The sequence below is a fragment of the Lipophrys pholis genome (assembly GCF_963383615.2).
Source record: "Lipophrys pholis genome assembly, chromosome: 6".
Lineage (NCBI taxonomy): Eukaryota > Metazoa > Chordata > Actinopteri > Blenniiformes > Blenniidae > Lipophrys > Lipophrys pholis.
In genome coordinates, this window is record NC_137629.1 from 27,817,686 (window position 1) to 27,839,012 (window position 21,327).

Consider the following 21,327-nt stretch of genomic DNA (forward strand, 5'->3'; position numbering starts at 1 on the left):
AACAATCATTTGCAAAAGAGGGAGAAGGGGTTTGGGGTTCGAATCCCATCCAGAATAACCTAAAATGTCGAAATGTAAAAAAAACATTTTTGTTTTTGAGGTGAAAATTAGGTTATATCCAATAATGTGTGCGTCATGTTACTCTATTACCCAGTCGTCGTCGTCCCCCCCGTCCCCCCCCCCCCCCCCCCCGCAAAAGAATTCTACAATAAAGTTATAAAGTCTTGAAATTGCCCTCAGCAACACCTTTGCACTTTTATCAGTTGCCGATTTCTAAGTATGTCTGTGTGTAAAAAGTAAAAAACTGAGTAATCTGAACCTTTCTGCTGTCACTCATGTTGCATCATGAGGCAGCAACTGAAAGGACAGGAGCCGTTTTCTGAAAAGAAAATGTGAGAATACTGCAGAGGGATTCTCTCTCCTTTCATTCTGCTGCAACAGTTACTCAAATTGTATAATACGAGTTGTACAGCAGTGTATTCTCTAGGTGCTTTCCTCCTCCTCCTTGTTCACATCACACTTTCACTCCACCTACATTCTGAGGCAATATTGCGCAATCGGCACACACCACGTGTCATTTCCCGCAGGTCAGCACAACCGAGCCGGTCTCATCATCCGTCCCGGGACGCAGCGACGCGACGTGACGCGACGCATCCACCGTGCGTAAAGCTGTGAGTGCACCGGCCACGCTCTTTAAACTGCCTCTTTCTGACATCTAAACGTGTGCGGTCATGGCGCTCTGCAGTGTTTGCGCGGTCTCCCGGGCAGTTCCTCATTTGATATCCTGGCCTGCACACCTTTGCCCCTTCATGTTTATTCATGACGTCACCACCCCACGCCATCGCTCTCTGATATCGGGCGCATCCTAATGGCCAGATCTCTACCTGGCGAGCGCCTCCTCCACGCGGCATGGTGGGGCTGCTATTTAAAGAGCATCCATGGCTGTTGAAAACTGCTAGAAAGAGGTCACTTACACCCCTCTTTAAGTTATTTTCTATCTTGATTTATTGATTTTTTTTCGCCCCCAAGTAATCAGCCAAAGATCAACATGGATAAAGGTATGAGCAGAGGAATCAGGACTTCTCGAACTGTTGTGAATCTGTGTCCGTTTCTTGAAACATGCCTTTACATCTGACGCAATGAGGACCGCAAACTGTGGGTTTTGTTGGAGTTGCCATGTGTTGTTTCTGTGTGATGGTCCCCTCAGCTGGTGGAAGTAATCCCGTGAACACTGCGCTGGAATGTGTCAGTGATTTTGACTGAAGCTGTCAAATGATCCCTGGTTCTTTGTAAACTGGAAAGCTGCAGTGGTCAGGTTGTTTGTATATATGCGAGTCAGCCTCTTTACTATTTCAGACTTCAAGCCAGGATTTTATTAACCTGCCAGACCCAAACCCGAAGTTTGACATATTATTTCCTGAAACATACTGGAAGCGAAAGCTTTCAGCATGTTATGGACGTCTTAAGGGGAATTTGTCTCATTTATTTCTGTTGATGGATGAAGCCATGCGGCACCTGTTGTTACAGGATGATAGAAAACCTTTCTATGTCCAATTAGAGAACAAGTGTTGAATGAAACAAACTTCAAAAAAAATCTTCAAAGCTTCGAGGCTGTGATTACATCACTGGTTACTTAACTATGTTTGACTAATGGTTAATCAATGTACCAGTCAGGATCTGAGGGAACTGTCAGAACTCTTAGAACTGGAATATTTTCAGTGAAGTTATGTAACGACATAATATGTACAATATCCCTTTTACAATAATGAGTATCAAACCAGTTTATTTTATAACATGTAACAGGATATGAACGTCTTTATTTAATCACCATCACTGTTTAATAATGAGCTTCCTCTACTATCAGTTTTACCATTGATTACTGTTATTCATTTCTTCACACTCTCTTTATTTCCCCACTTGTCAGTTTAATCAGATTGACCTTTCATCCTCTTGGTTGCCAGCAGTTTTTTTTTTCCTGTCCAGATGAATACTTCATTTATGAAGCTTGTACATGATGATTTGTACATGCTTTACAGTTCGGAGTAACATGACTGAGTTCTGGAAGGAGCACTCTCAGGCCGCCACAGTGGAGGAGATGATGCTGGACTCTCGAGCCAAAGCGCTAACTGAGCAGGAACTGCCGGAGATCCTCTCCATACTGCCTCCTCTGGCTGGGAAGACAGTTCTGGAGCTGGGCGCAGGGATCGGGTGCGTTACACTGAGAGGGCTTTTTAAGGTCCTTCTTCATTTAGCTGGATAATCAGAAAAATTCTGGTGCGATTTCTCAAATCTCCATAAGAGGTTAGGATGATCTGTAAGATAAATGCAATAATTTCCAAATTCCACAAAGAAATATCTTCATCACAATTGAACATGTATAAGATAGAAAGATGAGCAGAGGTTTGGAAAAAAAACCTGCATTGACACTTTATGGAAAAAAAGTTAGGACGCCTTTTAGAAGTGATGGACACCGTGTCCTGCAGGTGGGGGGGGGACACAATATGATTTGTTGTTAATACACAGTTTGATGGCTTATTTCACCTGGAGCCTTTTGACTGACGCTCCAGAGGTGTAACGCTGTGATTTCTGTCCACAGTCGCTACACCAGCCAGCTGCTGACGCAGGCCGTTCACGTGACGGCCGTGGACTTCATGGAAAGCTTTGTGGAGAAAAACAGGCAAAACAATGGTCACCATAGCAACGTCACCTTCGTCCAAGCTGACGTCACGAAGCTGGACATCCCCCAGGGAAGGTGTGTTTTAAAAGCCCCTCCTTGGTTTTACACTTTCACAATATTGTAGCTGAAATCTGAATATTTCTGAACATTTTCAATAATAAAACACCGTGTACCTTCACTGTTAAATCCTGCATCAACAAAATCTATATTTTTACATCACCATTTTTTAAAATACACAGTAACTTGTACTGTTACTCTGTTATTAGATTTTCCATTGAGCATTTTCCTGATAGATTTAAAAGATCCCCTTCATTTTTCTCTCCAGCATCGACTTCATCTTCTCCAACTGGCTGATGATGTACTTGAGTGACGAAGAGTTGAGGACGTTATTGGAGAAAATGCTTCACTGGCTGCGACCGGAGGGCTTTCTCTTTTTCAGGGAGTCCTGCAACCACCGATCAGGTATCAAACATTTTTTGCCTCCCAGATCAGACAGGGGAGATCCAAGAGTGAATGTAAAGTTTACAGTTGTGAGAAAAAAATATTTTCTACAAATACTTTCAGTAGATTGATGCAATCAAACTTTCTCCCAAGGTGACAGCAAGAGGGACTTTAACCCAACCTGCTACAGAACCGAGGCCCAGTACAGCCATCTGGCAACATCCGTGCAGGCGGAGCCACTGAAGGGAAAGAAGTTTGGTTTCGACATCATTTTGAAGAAAAAAGTCCGAACCTACGTTGAGGTAGAATAATTTAAGTATTACAACAAGTTATCAGCAACAGTGAAGTATGGCTAAGCAGCAGAGGTGGCAAATGTATTCTTTTTATAAGTACAAGTAATCAGTTCTTTTATGTACTGCTGCCAGGACACACTTGTAATAGAGATTATTAATCTCAGTGTGTTTCTCCTGACTAAATATGGGCTAATGAAATGAATGAATATAATACCACCCCAGATGAAAAATAATCCGAATCAGATCTGCTGGCTGCTGGAGAAGGTCCCGCGCTCCTCCGACACCCAGAGCGGATTCAGCACCTTCCAGCAGTTCCTGGACAACCAGCAGTACACCAGCCGGGGCATCCTGCGCTACGAGAAGATGTTTGGGGCCGGTTACGTGAGCACAGGTGGACCCGGCACCACCAAGGTACGAAGATATGATCTACAGATGCCAAATACAAGAGAGAGACTGAAGTTTTTAGTTTTTTTACAGGCTATAATTTTAGACTTCCATCAAGCAGATGTTTGTACGGTTTGTGCTTCCAGGAGTTTGTGGACCTGCTGAATCTGAAGCCTGGACAGAAGGTGCTGGATGTGGGTTGTGGAATCGGTGGAGGAGACTTCTACATGGCAAAAGTAAGAGCAACAAAACCCGACGCACGTGAAGTCCTACAAAAAGTGATGACACTGTTGTTTATTATTTATTATTAGTCCTGCAGTACCAGTGACGGTCAGTGATTGTGTCGTTTTCCAGACGTTTGGCGTTGAAGTTCTCGGCCTGGACCTGTCAAACAACATGGTGGACATTGCTATGGACCGGGCGATGGCTGAAAAACTTCCATCAGTACATATTTTTCATCTTTGAATTAAATCCGCTTTTAAATGTTACTATCCAGCCTTGAGCTGTAACATCATCTGCTTTATCTCAGGTGCAGTTTGAGGTGTCTGACGCCACCAAGAGGACGTTTCCGGAAGGTTCATTCGACGTGATCTACAGCAGAGACACAATCCTGCACATCAATGACAAACTGTCTCTCTTTAAACGCTTCTATGTGAGAACTTTCTCTTCATTCATTTTTATCCTTTTCTTTTTAATTCCTCTGGAGGGAAAAAAACAAAAACATTGGGCAAATACTATTCAGATTCAAAATCCTGTCTGCTCTTTGTGTTTTGGGTGCAGTCATGGTTAAAGCCCGGTGGACAGCTGCTCATCAGTGATTACTGCTGTGGGGAGAAACCGTGGACACCAGTGTTCGAAGCTTACGTCAAGCAGAGAGGTTACATCCTATATACGCCCGCACAGTACGGCAAGGTAAACATAAACTAAAAGCACCATGAAACTACAACCAGGAACCGTATCTATGACCAAGGACATGATAATGTACGATTGACGTTTTACCTTTACCTTTGCTTGATCGATTCAGATCAGGATAAGTTCTTTTCTTATTGATCACTTTGGAGCGGTGAGCTCCTGCAGTGCATCCTGGGATTTATCTGAGGTTTCGGGGTCTTGCCTGAGGTTGAGGGCCCACAATGGTGCTTTCTTTCATCCCCTCTGTTTCTCTCTTTCCGTAGTTCATTCAAGAAGCTGGTTTCTGCAACGTCCGGGCCGAGGACAGGACAGCACAGTTCATCAGCGTCATTAAGGCGGAGCTGCAGCGGGCGGAGGCCATCAAAGAGGAATTCATTAAGGTTAGTCTGCACAAGCTCACGGATGGAGATCCTGCCAAAATAAAACTTTGCACACGTGTCGTCTTAATCTGACAACAACCTCACTTCTTTTTTAAGTCTGGATTGACTGAGTAACAATCCTGTCTCTATCCACTGCAGGAATTCTCAGAAGAAGACTATTTTGCAATAGTGAATGGATGGAAAGAAAAACTAGAACGCTCCAACAGTGGGGACCAGCGATGGGGACTCTTCCTTGCAACGAGGAACTGAGTGATCGATTAGAAATAGAGAAAATAATAAAAGACAAAAAAGACACACTTGGTGGAAGTCTCTGTCTCTGTCTCTGTTTCGTGACTATTTTATTGTCGTTTTCCAGGAGTGTTGATTTCTATAAACAGACTTGAATTGATCAGCACTCGTTGGTCTCGTGCTTTCCAGTGAGCAACGATTTCTTCATTCGTACAAGACAACAACAAAAAAAAACCTCCCAAAGCTATGTCTCTGGATGTAATCCCATTGTGACCGAGCAGGTTTCATGTTGTTTGCTTCGGTCTCTTGTCAGTGTGAGGATAAAAAAATTGAACCTCTCTCAGCCGCAGCGGCAAAACCACCGATTTGACGGACGGTTAACACTGAAGCAGTGACAATGTTCTTCCTCATCTCAACATATACGTGAATTCATAAGCAGCAAAGCCAAACCCTGACTGAAGACAGTTTACTCAGCCTTTGTTAGTTTACTTGCAAAGTTTTTAAAGACATACCAGAAGATGAAAACCTACCATATTGTAGGAGGCTACTTATTATCCCAATAAACACAATCGGTGTCACAAAGGACAACATAAATTCTGCAAACCCTTATTTTTTTGTTTTATCAGAAAAACCTTGTTGAGATTAAAAGTCCCTTTTTCAAGTGTGTCCTGGTGTCCTGGCCAAGACTGGCAGCAGTAGATTAAAGTTTCAGACAAAACAGACACATGAAACATAAGAAAAATTTCACTACATAAAAAGAAAAACATGCAAATTTGCAAAAATATTGCCCACAAATTAAAATCTATGTCTATTATTCAAAACATCTGTCGACCTCCAAACTTTTTAAGAGTCCAGTGAAACCAGGTTTTTGAGTTTCAGGGGTTTTTTGTATTTCGTTCCAAGCAGATGAAGCTGCAAACTTGAACGCCTTTTTTCCACACATGAATGTGCCATTACTTTTTTTGGACTATAATATTAACCAATACACAAATATTGAAAACTTTTTCGTCTTGATTTTTTGGTGTCCCTCCTGTGTCTCCAAGTAATAAGCCACAATGATAAAAGAAGGACCCAACATTCAAAATATATCTAATTTTAGAGTATGAACAATTGAGCAACAAAATATGGGAAGTTCTGATGTTGTTTAACACAGAAATGTGGAAAACTTTCATCATATCACAACAGTATACATAAATAATAAAGAATCTATTTAGGGTCATACTTTGTAAATTTCTGTGGATCCTTTTAATATGAAAGCAGGTATTTGGTCTTTTTTTCCCCTTCAATTTAGGCCTCAGTTATAGTATTTGCCTTTAAAAGCTTAACAAATAAAAACATGTCATAATATTTAGCCAAATATTATATATTTTTGTTTAATTGCAAATTGTCGACTTTTGTGAGTGTTGCCACGTCATTTTAAAACTGCTTGAAAAACATCAGAGGGATCTAAATTAAAATTAGGACCATAAATACTTTTACAAAGAAGCGCATGTGCACAATCCGGGTCAGAGACATTTGACAGATTAAGATATAAGGCTTGGCTTGTATTTATCCTTCAGGTGCATATAAGTTTTGGATTAAGCTTTCCTATCAGATAAGAGCTGCTCAGATCATAGATCAGTTTAAAACTATAAAATACATGTTTTTCACATTAAATAACGTTAAATTTTATCCTGTTTTATCATCAAGCTTATTCATATTTGTTAAATTGTATTTCATATTGTTATAATGTGAAACAGAATATTCAAAACATGTTGCTTTCATACCTTTATTCATGTTATTGTAAAACATATTAGCTTAGAATAATCTCTATTACTACGATGGTGTTAGTTTGACTTATTTGTCACTCTGAGTTCTTTAATTATTGGATTCCTGAAACAAACGTGAATGTAATGTGTTTTAAAAGTCTGCATATTTTGCATATGCTTTACTTCTGTACTCTGTCTCCACTTTGGGATCCAGTGTGAAATAACACGTCAAGCCGTTTGGGAGTCGTTACAGAGCCAGAAGAGCCGGTTCTTCTTAGGGAAGAAAAGGATCGAGTCATTAAAGAAAACAAACCAGCCCTCAGGTCTCAGCTGACTTGCTCCGGCGGAGGATCAGTGGACAGCGCGCACCTGCAGCTCGTGCGCTCCGCTACCTGCGCGCACGTCTCGGACACCGCGGGACGCAAAGAACTCAGAAAACCATGGCGAGCCTAAACGAGCACGGGATTCGTCTGAGCTCCGTATGTATTTTTACGTGTTGTTTGACTTGCAGGTTGACTTGAAGTTTAATTCTGGTGCGTTCATGTTGCTGATGTAGTTCTTTTCTTAAAAAATAAAACAAATGACCCTTTCTAGATGAGTCCCTCATTCCTGCACAGCAACTCTACAAGTCATACCTGGCCTTTCAGCGCGGTGGCAGAGTTAATAGGTAAGATTTCCGCGATCCTGCACGCTGTTCTTGCTGCGAGTTATCAGTTTCACTTTGTGCGCTTTTCCTCAGGCGCACGCATGAAGTGCGCCTCTTCGTCTTCATGATCGCACACTATTGTTGATTTCACCGCTTTCTTGATTTGTAAGCATGTATTGAAAAAGAGTTCCGACTGGTGACAATAAATCACTTGGTGGTTTAGCAAACCTAACATGACGTGTCTGAGCTGTCAATTCGTCTTCTAGTTGGCACCGGATAACAATCCTGCGCTCAGAATCTCGTTTGCGCTTCAGCACTGAACAAACTGACTTCTGGCAACAGTGACTCCAGGAAGTACCTGGTTTGGGGTTGTTTTTTTTTTTAAGAAAGGGTAATTTCTTATGAACTTAACACACTCATTTGGAAGTAAAATTCTGACTTACACACACACATTCTTTGGACTGTTATTCAGTCATTATTTAAGTCTGCTGCATTGCACTCTTTGAAAGGAGGTTACAATCTGTCGCTGAAATACAACACCAAGCATGACACTTCTACTTCTTGACGGAAATAATTTTTTTCACCTGACAATAAGAAGCAGCAGATGAATTACTAAGCTTGTAGAGATCAGCATTTAAATCCAAATGTAAACTATGGGCACAGTGGACCGGTCAGTGTTGATGTTAAAGTGAGATATCTCATTAAAGAAAAATCAGATAACTGGATGAAGTAATGGCATTACTGTAAAGCATTATTATTACTGCCAACACTAGAGACAATAGATTCATGTGAGTTAGTTGTTTGTACAACAGGATATATGATAGCTTCTGGAATTATCCATTGATGGTGTCACATCAACATTTGGCGCTCCATTTTTTTGGTGGGGAAACAAATATGTGTGTAGTGTATGTAGTGTATAATGTAGTGTTCTTTAGAGATGTACGATGTGAGCAAATACATAATCTGATGTGATGCATTTACTTGCTCTTTGAAGACACAATAACATGAATAATCCATAGTTAAGTAAGAATCAAACTTCCGTTTTTTTTGTTTTTTTTAACTACAGTATGCTCTTGTTGAACTTGGTGATGCCTACTGTCGTATTGAAGGTCATGTTATGAAACATGAAATGTATAACTTCACTCCAGAAGTGGCTCTGTGTCCACTTTCTGTGTCTTCATGAATTGACGTAATGGTCGAATTTTTAGCTTGTATGTGAACAGACCCAATGTCAACACGAGCATTTAAGGATCAACGTTGTTTTCTTGTTCAATATTTATTGCACACTTCAGTCACATTTCTTTTCTTGGATACTGGCGATGGGGTGCTGCTGCAGCTGTACAGGCCTAACAGACTATTAATCAACTAAATCAAAGCTTTGTGGATTTCACATAATTGGGTCTAGTTATTGGCAAAGAAATGTCATTATTGGTCTTGTCTGTGTTGAGAATCCAGCATGTAGTTTATTCACTACGTTTGTTGGTACATGCTTTTGAGTGTTTTTCATAGATGTCTGTAGAGTTTATTGTGATTGGATAAGAATGTGTTTATATATGTCAGTGCAAAGTTCACCACAAGTGAAGTCATTTTTGTTTGCCGTCAATCATTTGTACAGACAATGCCTCAGACCCCGGTGTGTCCGCTAAACAGATCTGGATCGATGTGGTTAAAGAAGGCGATGACCTCTGTCTGACCTTCACGGACAACGGAAGCGGCATGACTCCAAACAAGCTGCACAAAATGCTCAGGTAAATGATAGCGGGGAAAAACAGTATACTATCTTTAAATAGTCCCAACAGGCCTAACCTTCTTTGTTCTCCCCTTGTTTCCAGCTTTGGTTTTACCGAGAAGGGCTCGGGTAAGGCCAGTCAGCAGGCCATTGGCGTGTATGGGAATGGCTTCAAGTCCGGCTCCATGCGCCTGGGCCGCGACGCGCTCATCTTCACCAAGACCGGAGGCTGTCAGAGCGTGGGGTTGCTGTCTCAGACCTACCTGGAGAACATCAAAGCCCAGGCTGTCATCGTCCCCATTGTCCCTTTCAACCAGCGAACTAATATCCTTCAGAAGGGACAGAGACAGCGTGTCCTCCGGAAACAACATTTAAACTGTTAGACAGATGATGTGTCTGTTGGCTGTTGAGCCTTGCCTCAGGGCTGACCCCTCCCGTGTGGAATTTGCATACTTTCACTGTGCTTGCATGAAATGGTTTTCTCGGGATCATTTCTCTTCTGTACACAACCCAAAGACGAGTAATCTTCAGATAATTGGTTACATTACCAGTAGCAGCTGCCACATGTCACACATTACAGTAACAAGCTGTTTGATCGTGTCTCTCCCTTCATTGGCCCGATGTTGGACTGGTGACCTCTACAAGTTGTGCTCTGCGCTTTGCCCTCACTACCAAAACTTGGTTGAAGATCTTTACTAAAAGCCAACAATGGTTGCAACGACACACGGATAGTAATTTGAATGTTGCGTTGTTACTGATTTGAATGGTAAGTAGTCCAAGTTCCAGGGTTGCTGCCAAGGCAAGGCACCTTTATTTGTATTGGAACTTTCAGCAGCAGGTTAAATACAGCGCTGCCTTTACAGCAATGAGTACAAAATGATAAAACATTTTCAACGTAATGGGAGAGAACTTTCAAGCGTTATTGACCTGAGAACTGGAGTAATGTGGCCAAATATAGAGAGTTTTGTGAGCATAAAATACAATAAATGAGGTATGTGTGCAGTGGAAACCGATTTACTTCAGTCTTAGCAACCTGCTGAATCCCTCGACTCCTCTACTCACTTTTTTCTATCATTATTGTTTTTAAACGTCCTGCGGCAGTGGAGCAAATCTGTTTTCAGGTTGCAGCAGGCCCGTTGAATATAAGTTTGCTCCATTTTTTTTCCCTCCCCGCTGGTTTCTACAGGTGAACGTCTTGTTCAAGCATGACAGCTGGTAGGCTTGCAAAGATACGCAGTGCGTTGCATTCGGTTGCACTAAGTTCAGTCAGTGGTGAAGTGATTTAGTCCATTTACCTCCGTTTTCACTTCGGTGAGATTTTCCCTCCAGTGCTGTAATCTTCCACAGAGGTGTGTTGTGGTCCTCTCTAGAGAAGGCAGCCATCTTTCTGCTGATAAGCAGTTCCTCCTCCACTCATTTCCGAGTGAAGTGGTGAAAATAGGACAGCAGTCTTCTGTGTCCAACATCAATTAAACTCCCGATGATTTGTGCATATCCAGCAATTACTCTTTTGTTGTCTCTAGCTCAAAAAATAAAGCACGTCACAGGAAGTATGAAAGCACCAAAAGACCTTAACTCGTGTGTTTACAGTCTCTCGTTGTGACCGAGGACTCGGAGGCCAGCCTGGCTGCCATTCTTCAGCACTCCGTCATCAACTCCGTGGAGCAAATACACCAACACTTCGACTCCATTCTCTCAAAGAAAGGCACCAAAATATTAATCTGGAACCTCCGCAGGTCAGAGTCTTACATTTCTTACTTTCCACCAGCTCATCAGTAACTGTACTGATGACAAAACCTCATTAACATAGTTCTAATATTTGTATATCTCTGTATTAATGTGAATATTTTATTAGTTTAACTTTTCCTGTAAACCTGATGATCTGAGTTCGTAGGTCCGCGTGTTGAGTTCAATTTGAATGAGTGAAAAGCCACAGATATCATGTATTTGTTTCAGCGTGGATTAACCAAATTCACCGTCAGCGACACCGTCAAAACCAACCCTTAAGTTTATACAAGAGGAGCAATGTTTACATCTTGAGGGTTTTTAGTTTTTTTTGTTTTGTCATGTTAATTTCAGAAGAAAAGAAGTTGAAACTGTTGCTGACAAGCAAGAAGTTTCTCAGATCATCTGTTTCACTTCCTCTTCCCACTGGAAGCTGAAAAAGTCTCAAAGATGACCACAAGCATCACTACTGATTCTAGAAGATAAGAAAAACACATTTATAATATAGCTGCAGAAAGCAGTAAAAAAAAACACACTTACTTAAAACTCATCAAATATCTTACAAAGACTGTCGCATAAAATACAATATTCCACTTTTTCTTTGCTGTGAAACGCTATATGTGTCTGTCCAACAACTGATTAGTATTTTTCTTCTGTAGAGCCAAAGATGGAAAGTCTGAAATCGACTTTGAGACTGACGAGAGTGACTTTCGCTTACCTGAGATCCAAATGGATCAGCTGAAAAAAGACCAGAGGAACGGTGGATCCTTCAGAGCTGAGAAGAACATCCCAGACATGCAGTACAGCCTCAGGGTGAGTTGGCTAATTAATATTAATAGATAATGATAGATCACATTTCACTGCTTTATCAGTCTCAGTAACTTTTCCATGATCACTCACAAGCTATTGTCTTTGGCTGATGATGAACGTCACATCATTGGTCGCAATCAATGATTCATTGTTTTGCCCAAGGGCAGGGCGGGGTATTAAAACACAATACTCCGGTTTGGAAGACAGTTTAAAAAGACTGCCCAAACAATAATAACACAGCTACCTCAGATCCAGTGTGGTGCAAAGTCAGGCTCTATGATCCTGCAGGTGACATTGTGGACGTTTGCAGTTTGAGCATTTGGACGTGTGGAGCAGGAGGGAAGCTTGAATGTAATCTTCTGTCCTACTTCAGTGGGAAGTTGCGAATGATCGGTGTCGCTTAGATCATTGGGTAATTTCCCGCTGCTTTTCGATTGATCAGTGTGTAGCAGTCATGTCAGGTATAGTAAAATGGCTGGCTTTTAAATGTAAAAAATTTTGAGAACATTTACCTCAAACTTGTGAAAACCCTGGCACTGTACGACATGAGGCCACCGGTTTCAGGTAATAACAAAAGACACTGAGAAGTTGACTCGTCGGTTTTTTTAGGACAGTCGAAGCATGCACTCAGTATACGCACCTTAACTCCACGTTTGATTTTTTATTTTCATTTTTTTTAATGACTTGGTTGCTTGCAGGATGTTGATTGTTAGTCCACATCTTTGAAAAATCGTGAGTGAAAATGGCGTCAGACTTGGAAAATAATGAATGTCTTTTTGATCAATAGTGATCATGTTTTTTTTTTGTCTTAGGCGTACCTCAGCATCCTGTACCTGAAGCCGAGGACGCAGGTCGTCCTGCGGGGGAAGAAGGTTCAGGCGAAGCTGGTGTCAAAGAGGCTGATACACATTGAGCACGACGTGTACAAACCACACTTCAGTGTATCCAATATCTGTAATGAAGATATTTAAACGGCCGCAATAATAGGAAGACTTGTAGGTTTTCGTATCAGCGTGTGTATATATATATATATATATATATATATATATATGCACAATTTTCTCAACACTGATCATTTTAATCAGCAGTTTTTTTCATTATAGTTACATATTTCTATGTAAGTTTAGGTCTACCAAAAAAATCTATTTAATTAATATTTTTCCTTGTTTATTATTCACATTGCTTGCTGTCGTTGTGAAATGTGCCAGTGTCCAGTGCTGCTGCCTTAACTGACGTCTATCAGAAAGAGAAAGTGAAGGTGACCTTCGGACTCGACCCGAAAAACAAGCAGCACAATGGGATCATGATGTACCACAAGAATCGACTCATCAAAGCGTACGAGAAAGTCGGCTGGCAGCTTAAGGTTGAGTGGAACAATGATACCGATATCTCTGAACGTGACAATTAAAAAAAAATTTTTTTAAATAGAAAACTGTTTATGGGGAAGCTGCCTAAAATTACATCTGGCTGTGTTTCCTCCAGACTGCAGCTCACATGGTGGGAATGGGCGTGGTCGGCGTAATCGAGTGCAACTTCCTTAAGCCTGCTCACAACAAGCAGGACTTTGAGTACACCAAAGAGTACAGGTACAATAGAGACAAAAAAAATCCAAAACACATACTGACACAACATTCTTTCAGCATAGCAATACTCATTTAATGGCTTATGAGGTCAAAGGTTATAATTGAAGTGAACTTCAACCCTTGATTCAACGGGCTTCTGTTGGGGTCAGACGTTTAGAGTCCACAACCCTCCCCGGTCCTTTGATCCTGAACTTGGTTGTCTAAAGAAGTCTCATTTCAACAAGATAGGTTTTACTATTTATTAATCAAAGACAGCCAACATGCAATGATGAGCGCTGGTCCCTGGAGATGTGTCGTACAAAGAAAACGACAGCACCTCAGGGCACCAGGGTCTGGCCTTGACTGTATCATACCGTTTCAGCAGGTTTAATAATGAACGGTTTTGTTCTATTGTCCGATTAGACACAGACGGCCAGACAATTCTTAAGCGTCTCGAACAAAGGAACTCTATGCTAGCATTTAGGCCTCAGATAGCAAGGTGGCATAATTATTATTATAAGATTATGGTTTTTAGCATTTTAAGTATAATATTCTGCATTTCTAACTCGCTGATAACAAAGAGGTCCCTTGTGCTTGACCATGAACTTTTGAAGTTTGATTATGGAATATTATGGAATTTCCTTCTCAGAGAAGAAAAAACAAAACAACTGTGATGTAAATGTGGGTGATATTGTGGATTCTCCTACTGACGGCTTCTTTAACCCTTCTCTCAAACCACCTGTGTCTTTCTTCGAATGCCGTCCTTGGGATGTACCACTTTCCGTCTGAGGGAGTCACTGGGTTTGAAAGACACTGGGATGTTTATTTCAGTTGCACTCAACACAATGTTACCTCGTCCCTTCCCCCCTCACCGTCACACTGTTCTTTTCCTCAAAGTCCAGCTGGAGTCGCCACATGTTTTAAATGCTCTCCCTCGGGTGTTTGTGCTCATTTGTTTAAGTCCTGGTGGGTATATTATCAGCTCTGTGTTGCAGCACTCTGATGACACCCGGTTTATGTTTCCTCGAGAGTCAAAGAGCAGCGATTGGTCTGTATGTGTTGGTTTTCTGTAACGTGGAGGCTCGAACAAGCGGCAAAACATCTCCCAAGCGCAGTTACCTGATTCCATCTGATTTATTTGAAGGACACCTTTGTTGCTCCTCAGGGCTCTACCCCGGCAGAGGAGAGGGAAATAAGCATAACGCCTGGGGGGAAAACATGAAACATGACACACACACCACCATCACTGCAACACAGCTGCTTTTTTTTCTTCAGTGACAGTAAATGTCAATATAAATATTCATCTAATTCTCTCTTAATTGTATTTCCAATACAAGCATGGTTATTCAAGTATTGTGTGTCTTTTATGAAGACTCACCCTCGGAGCAATGGGCCAAAAACTCAATGACTACTGGAAAGAGAAGAAGGCCAAGGAGCGAGAGCTTTGTGTTGCAGACATGGACTGCACCGATGAGTGAGTGTCAACACTTCTCTGCTTTCACACAAAATAAATCATCTCCAACAAGGCAGAGCTTTCATTGCTGTTGTGAACAAGCAGAAACATTTATGAGCCCAGGTTGGTATTTAAATCTAGATTTCATATATCTATGACAAGTTATCTACAATAGATATTGATTTAAAAAATTTTTTTAAGAAAGATAATGCTATTATATCATCCCTGTGTGTGTTGTCCTATCGTCATGTGATCTCAGGAGGTGGACTTTAGTTCTGAAACCTCTTAAGCGAAACGATTTTATCTTTTTATCTCGAAGCTTGACACCAGAGCAGTAAGACGCCTCTGGAGTAGACATGCTGAAACAAGAGGCACCCGTTTATACAGAACATTTTCTGAAATATAAAATATGAATGGATTCAACCGAAAAGAAAAGAAAACATGTTTTGTGTGGTATACGTACATGCTCATGATAGGAGCTTGTCTCTCTACTCCCTTGATACTAATTATTCTGATCCGTGGTGAGTAAAGCTGGACTGTTTATTCCAGCTTTTGCATACAACATGTCTCTGCAGGGGTCCCATGTGGCTACAGTGTGAAGACTGTCTGAAGTGGAGGAGCGTTCCCTGGGACCATTACAAAGTCACTCCAGAAAGCTGGAACTGCAGCCAAAACCCGAATCCACGTCACAAGTTCGTATTTCTCATGATTTGGCCGTTTTTTGTTGCACTGCTCAAGAAGCATCGGTTTCATGAATAAATGAAGCTGGTTCACGATCCTGCTGCAAAACTGGTGTGACTGAAGCAGGAATTTGATTCTGTACATTTCTAAATGTTCAGTGGAGGAACTATGCCTTTGTCTGGTTTGGGCTGTTGCTCATTTGAACACAGTTTCTGCTTTAATGTTTGTAATCAGGTCACATGCTCTAACCTCTCAGCAAAAATATCCCTGGTTTGAACCTTGAAATATTGTAGAAAAGAATATGTGTTTGAGTTCAATGGGTCACTGAAAGTACCCCAACCATAAGATGGAGAGGAATGGTATTTGTGACATTAGATTCCCAAATTAAATGGTCAAGTTTGAGTTTGTACCGAGAATAAAAGCTGTGAATTTCTCTTTCGTGAGTGCAGACATAAGGTTTTGTGGGATATATATGTTGCTGTAACCAGCATCCCGATGGGGCTGATTGGTCATATATATATCTTAAAGTAGTCATCGCTGCTCACCGCAGTTATTGATGTAAAGACCATTGAATATAATTGACATTTTGACTCGGACAAATAACGTTTTTGTTATAACACTTAAACACACACTTAAAAAAAAAAAAAAGAGAGCAAGAGACAGAAACACGTCACCTCACATGCCAGTGTGTTGTTGTGTGATCTGGCCCACAGCCACACTGGAGTAAGCGTTGTGCTAAAATGGCTTTCTGTGTGTTTCAGGAGCTGCTCTTCACCCGAGGAAGCCGAAGACAGCGAGGAGCTGTTAACTCCCAGCTACCAGAAGAACCACAAAAAACTGTACATTCTCATTTCAACTAAATTACTCTAGTTTGACTGTTTTAGATTCTGCGTGCATCGCTCTTCTTCCTGCACGTGGTTTCATGTGGTTTCCATGCGATGTGGTCTCATGTTCTCACTCTCAGAAGCTGCCCAGAAAGACAAAAGTTATGTTTCGCTGCAACTTTTTAAAGCATAGCGGTTCTTTACTTAATCAACTTTTCCTTGCAGAGAGCACCACAACAGCAGAAAACAAAATAAAGCACTCGAGGTATGAAGAGTGTTTTGTATGATTTAATAGTTTTGTTTTCCCCCAATTTGGACTGATATGTGTTTAATTGTGCCGCAGGTTTGTGAGCCTAAAAGGCGAAGTTCGTCAGAACCCGTTCATCCGGTTGCTCAGTCCACATTCACAGTCGAGTCGACGGCAAAGCGGCGTCATGCCAAAAAAAAAACTCCCGAAAACGACGAGACAACCACGGACCACCTCCCAGAACACGACAGGGAGGTTGATGCTGACGCACAGAAAAATGATAATGCACAAACGCAGCAAACCGCTGTCGTCACACAAACACGGGAGAAAGACGAGAGGGATGTCTCACAATGGCGAGCCGACAATGAAACCAATGTCCAGGGCCTGAAGGATGGAAAGAGCAACACAGACATGCAGACCACAGAGAGAGAGAAGGAGCGTGCAGATGATCTGAGGTGAGTCGTGTTGCAGCAGCAAACGACAACGAGGCACTCGCTAGGAAATCTTTTTTACTCCCTCTTTGGGGAGAGCTGTTCCAATCCTCCCCCCGCTTACTTCACTCAAGTAATAACTAATAACACAAATGAGGTAAATCTGACATTTGATGCAGTACAGCAATGATAAATACTACTGAAACCGTAATTACCAAGCTATTTACTTTTAGATAATCTATGCAGAAAAGCAACTAGTTAAGAATGGTGTTCAAATAAACTGATCAAAGTTCTATTTATCGTTCCATTTAAGAACTTAAATGTGCTGAACGTCCAAGCGGTGGTCAGGACGGTCATAACATTGCTGACTTTTGTGCTTCTTGTTACCAGAATGGGAATAATATATAACCTGTTTTAGTTGGGCAGTGTAGATGTTCTTGTATTTAACTCATTTAAATGACCCTCACATCCTTCTCTACAGTAGGAAGTCCAACTCATCGTTTTACTACGCGATAAAGAAGAGACACCTTCTGGGAAAACGACACTTTGATGCTGAAATCCAGGCACAAAACTCCCAGATGAGGACCGAGACTAATGCATTCAAGACGTCATCTTCAGATCGAGATAACGCCAGCAACAGGGTGGAGAATCCCGACACGGTGAATCAAGCCTCCTCCGTCCACACCTGGTCCCACCCGCTCTCCTCCGCGCAGACTATGATGGTGTCTCAGCTGAGCCGGGTGGAGGGGCGGCAGCTCAGCCTGGACGGGGGCGACGGGGGGGCTAAAGTGCAGAGGCTGGCCGTGTTGGAGAAAGAGGTTCAGAAGCTGCAGGGTCATCTTGACCCGGGATTCAGAAAGACTTCTCGGGGCACGACGACAGTTACTGACAGCAGCGGCGAGACTCCGAAACAAGGCCTCGTGTCGGCGTCGACCGTGAGCAGAGACGTCGGCTGTCAGACGGATGCAGATCAGGTCAGAGCTCTCAATGTTACCTTCATTTGAAAATATATACGCCACAGGTCAAACGTTGTGGAACACCCCAAAGAGTTCCGACTTTTCTGGATTTCTTACATCATAAACACTGTGGTACCAAACCATCGCGAGCATCAGGTCAACAGTATTGTTCTCCGGTGGGTGTAGTAAAGCAGGTTTCTGTTTCCAGTGAAGAGAAGCTGCAGGTTTGACAAGACGTTTAGCCACAAGAAAGTCACTGCTGAGATCAGAATGAGACGGAGGTTTCTTGAGATCTGACGTTTTCAGTTCATCAGGCGGGGATTTTGTGCAACGTGGAGTCGGTGAAAGGAAAACTGGGAAAATGTGGGTGTTTGAAAACCTTTGACAAATAGTCAACAGTATCAGTAACAGTATCTTTTTGGAACAAATCACTGTTTATTTATTTCCTTTGACATTTAGGCTACGCGTCCTTCTACTCCAGTCCATCTCAGTCTGTCCAGTCTCACACTGTGACTTAAGAAGGCATCTTAAAGGCAAACTGTGATTATTTTTCTTAATTTTTTCAGAACTCTACTTCGTTCACTGGAATGGCTCAAGCTGCAGGACCTCCGGGGGCGGTCGTCCTCGGTCAGAGAGTCATATTTGACCCGATGGAGCTGCCTGGCCAGAACAGGTTGAGAAAAGAGAAGCCAGACAGTCAGAGCAAGTCGAGAGTCAGTGACAGCGAGGCCTACGAAGGCAGCCGGTGAGTGTTTTTAACAGAAGGACGTTTTCTGATGCTCTGCATGAAGAAATCACCATTTGGACATAACTTTCTGTATGTTGTTTATTCACATTGATATTCAGAGTATGGCTTATTGAAGTTTCACTGTATGGTCAATATTTCAGTTGAATTAAATTGTTTGTGCATGTTGACACCCAGCAAAGTCATTTCACAACAACTCACTCGGACATAATCACAGAATTTTAATTCTAACAGGTTTACATATGTATATAGATACACTTATTTCTTATATACCTAATTTGAATATCAATTTCATATGTTTTATATGTTTTCAATCTACGTTTTCTACTATTTTGATAATTTAATTTAGATTTTCAACAAGTTTTAATCAAACTATATATGTCTTTCCCCCACGTACCACTAGAGGGAGCTCTCGTACCATAGTTTGAGAATCAAGCGTTCAGATTAAAGTTTAAAGCTTAGACTTTAGTCAAATTGGAAATCTCTGGCATGACTTGAAAATTGCTGCTCACAGACACTCTCAGTCAAATCTAACCGAGCTAAAGACTTCCAGCTGTTTGCAGCTAAAACTTTGAATGCAAAATATTGACTCGGGGGGGGTCGTAATGTGACAAAATGTTGAAAAGTTCAAGTGTTAAGAATACTTTTGCAAGCCACTGTACATCTTGTGAGTGGAGGAATAATAATAGATGCACCTGCACCTGCAAGATGCTTTTAAGCTGAAATAATAAAGTTTCTGTCCCGTCAGATCTGCGCAGGAGAACCTGCAGGACATCCGTAAGAACGTGGTGGTGCTTCTCACAGCCCTCCTGCCCCACCTGGACCTGACTGGAATCAGCCTGGAGACCACCGATGTGGACAACATCCTGCAGCAGACCATTGAGATCAACTCACTCAAACTATGATCACGACACGTTTGTTGGGGAGGTTTTGTACGTTTCTTTTTTTACCGACAGTTTGGATTGTTTGTGATCAGAATGTCTGTTTCTTTTTATTGTCCGTTTGCTACTTGTTTTAATTCCCATTAGTTCACGTGGTGAAAAAATGGTACAAAATGCTCAAAATACACTTGTAATACAACTAGTAAAAATTTTACTGAGAAAGAATTCTGCTTCTTTCTACTATTTTGCAAAATTTGTGGCAGAATTTACATTGACAATGATGACACAAATGCATTCATATCCTTAAAAGCGTCATATTATGCAGCTTTTCAACACTTTGACATGGTCTCGTTGGTCCAAAAACATTGTATTCAAAGTGTATTGCCCGAAATCCAGCTTCTCCTCGATTTTTCTCCATTTGAATATTGGATCATAGGACAGACTGGACAGACTGTCTTCACTTCTGGTGTGGGGCATCATTCGCAGGTATGAGGAGACATTACTGTTGGAAAACCATTAGAAAATGAATTTTGCATAATATGACCCCTTTAACCCCCCCCCCCCCCCATTTTATTAATACGTTTTTTTTCTTGTTTTCAATAAAGCTGTGAAACTATATCTCCCCTGTGACTTCGAATTTCTTTATACATCATTGAGGCTGCTGTCCCCACTGAAGGGCAAATTGTATTTATGCAGTACCAACTGTTTGTCACGAGGTGGCGGTAAAAAGCTTTCTCAGAATGACCCTATTAAATAAAGATGGAAATCAATACATTTAATTTGAGTAGTTTGAGGACTTTCTTTGTAAGTACTCCCCAGGACATTATTTATTTATAGTTTAATTTCCTCTAAGGGCATTTACATCCCAGTGAAACCAAAATCTGATATGTACATTTTATCGTATAACAGTTTCACACAGTTAAGTCATTCTGTAAACAACATTTCTGCTTTGCCATTTGTTGTCATATGTTTTAACCTTTATGCTGTGTTCTGGTAAGTGTTCTCTCTGAAAAGATTTAGTTCGTTTGATCAGATGGACTGATAAGATTCCAAAAATGTATCAATAAATATTCTAATACAAAAAATACATTTTAATAATATGCATAACAATTTGTGAGTTTTACTCTGAAATGTGAAATTTCCTAGTTTAATTGTGGGATAATTTCTTTTGTACAAGAATAACATATCTGCAGCCACTTTTGACCAGGAACAAAATGTAGTTCGTGATAATCATCTGACTATAGCTTATAGTCAAAATATTCAAGAATTAGTTGTTGTTTTTTACAATGGAATATGTAGACATATAAACTCAAATTATTGAATTAAAAAAATCACAAATAGAAAAATACAAGTTCCAAAATTGTCATGCTCACAAGAAGATTTATTCGGGAATTTGAAAACATGTGTTCTGTATTGTATAATATTATATATCATATTATACGTGTATTTACACATATATCCACACAGAGGGAAGGTTGGGGATTTTACCCGTTTTTTCTTGTTTCCTCTGAGTCCAAAAGTAAACTATCCAGGGGTGGATGAATGGATGGATAGATGGATGGATGGATGGGTGG

The 21,327-nt window shown here is 41.2% G+C and overlaps 2 protein-coding genes across 3 annotated transcripts; both read left to right on the plus strand.

The window, feature by feature from the left end:
* The first annotated feature begins 533 nt into the window (after window positions 1–533).
* On the plus strand, window positions 534–5,477 carry pmt (phosphoethanolamine methyltransferase). 2 transcript variants are annotated; one of them, XM_080465163.1, is made up of 12 exons: window positions 534–671; window positions 2,037–2,208; window positions 2,597–2,752; window positions 3,003–3,139; window positions 3,272–3,420; window positions 3,634–3,822; window positions 3,942–4,031; window positions 4,150–4,239; window positions 4,325–4,447; window positions 4,576–4,707; window positions 4,971–5,087; window positions 5,226–5,477. In XM_080465163.1, exons 2-12 carry the CDS (start codon window positions 2,048–2,050, stop codon window positions 5,334–5,336), a joined length of 1,455 nt encoding a protein of 484 aa, XP_080321289.1. In that variant the 5' UTR covers window positions 534–671; window positions 2,037–2,047; the 3' UTR covers window positions 5,337–5,477. The 2 variants fall into 2 exon arrangements, with proteins under 2 accessions (XP_080321289.1, XP_080321288.1); XM_080465162.1 differs by lacking the exon at window positions 534–671 and adding an exon at window positions 881–1,058 and having other exon boundaries at window positions 5,226–5,474.
* A 1,924-nt stretch (window positions 5,478–7,401) lies between these two features.
* Window positions 7,402–20,376, plus strand: LOC308111021 (MORC family CW-type zinc finger protein 3). Its single transcript, XM_080465711.1, has 17 exons — window positions 7,402–7,542; window positions 7,658–7,730; window positions 9,325–9,457; window positions 9,542–9,762; window positions 11,027–11,174; window positions 11,823–11,976; window positions 12,786–12,914; window positions 13,217–13,336; window positions 13,456–13,559; window positions 14,908–15,009; window positions 15,564–15,680; window positions 16,431–16,508; window positions 16,719–16,758; window positions 16,837–17,195; window positions 17,653–18,145; window positions 18,694–18,872; window positions 19,621–20,376. The coding sequence occupies exons 1-17, from the start codon at window positions 7,504–7,506 to the stop codon at window positions 19,775–19,777; spliced, it is 2,646 nt and encodes an 881-aa protein (XP_080321837.1). The 5' UTR covers window positions 7,402–7,503; the 3' UTR covers window positions 19,778–20,376.
* Window positions 20,377–21,327: the final 951 nt, after the last annotated feature.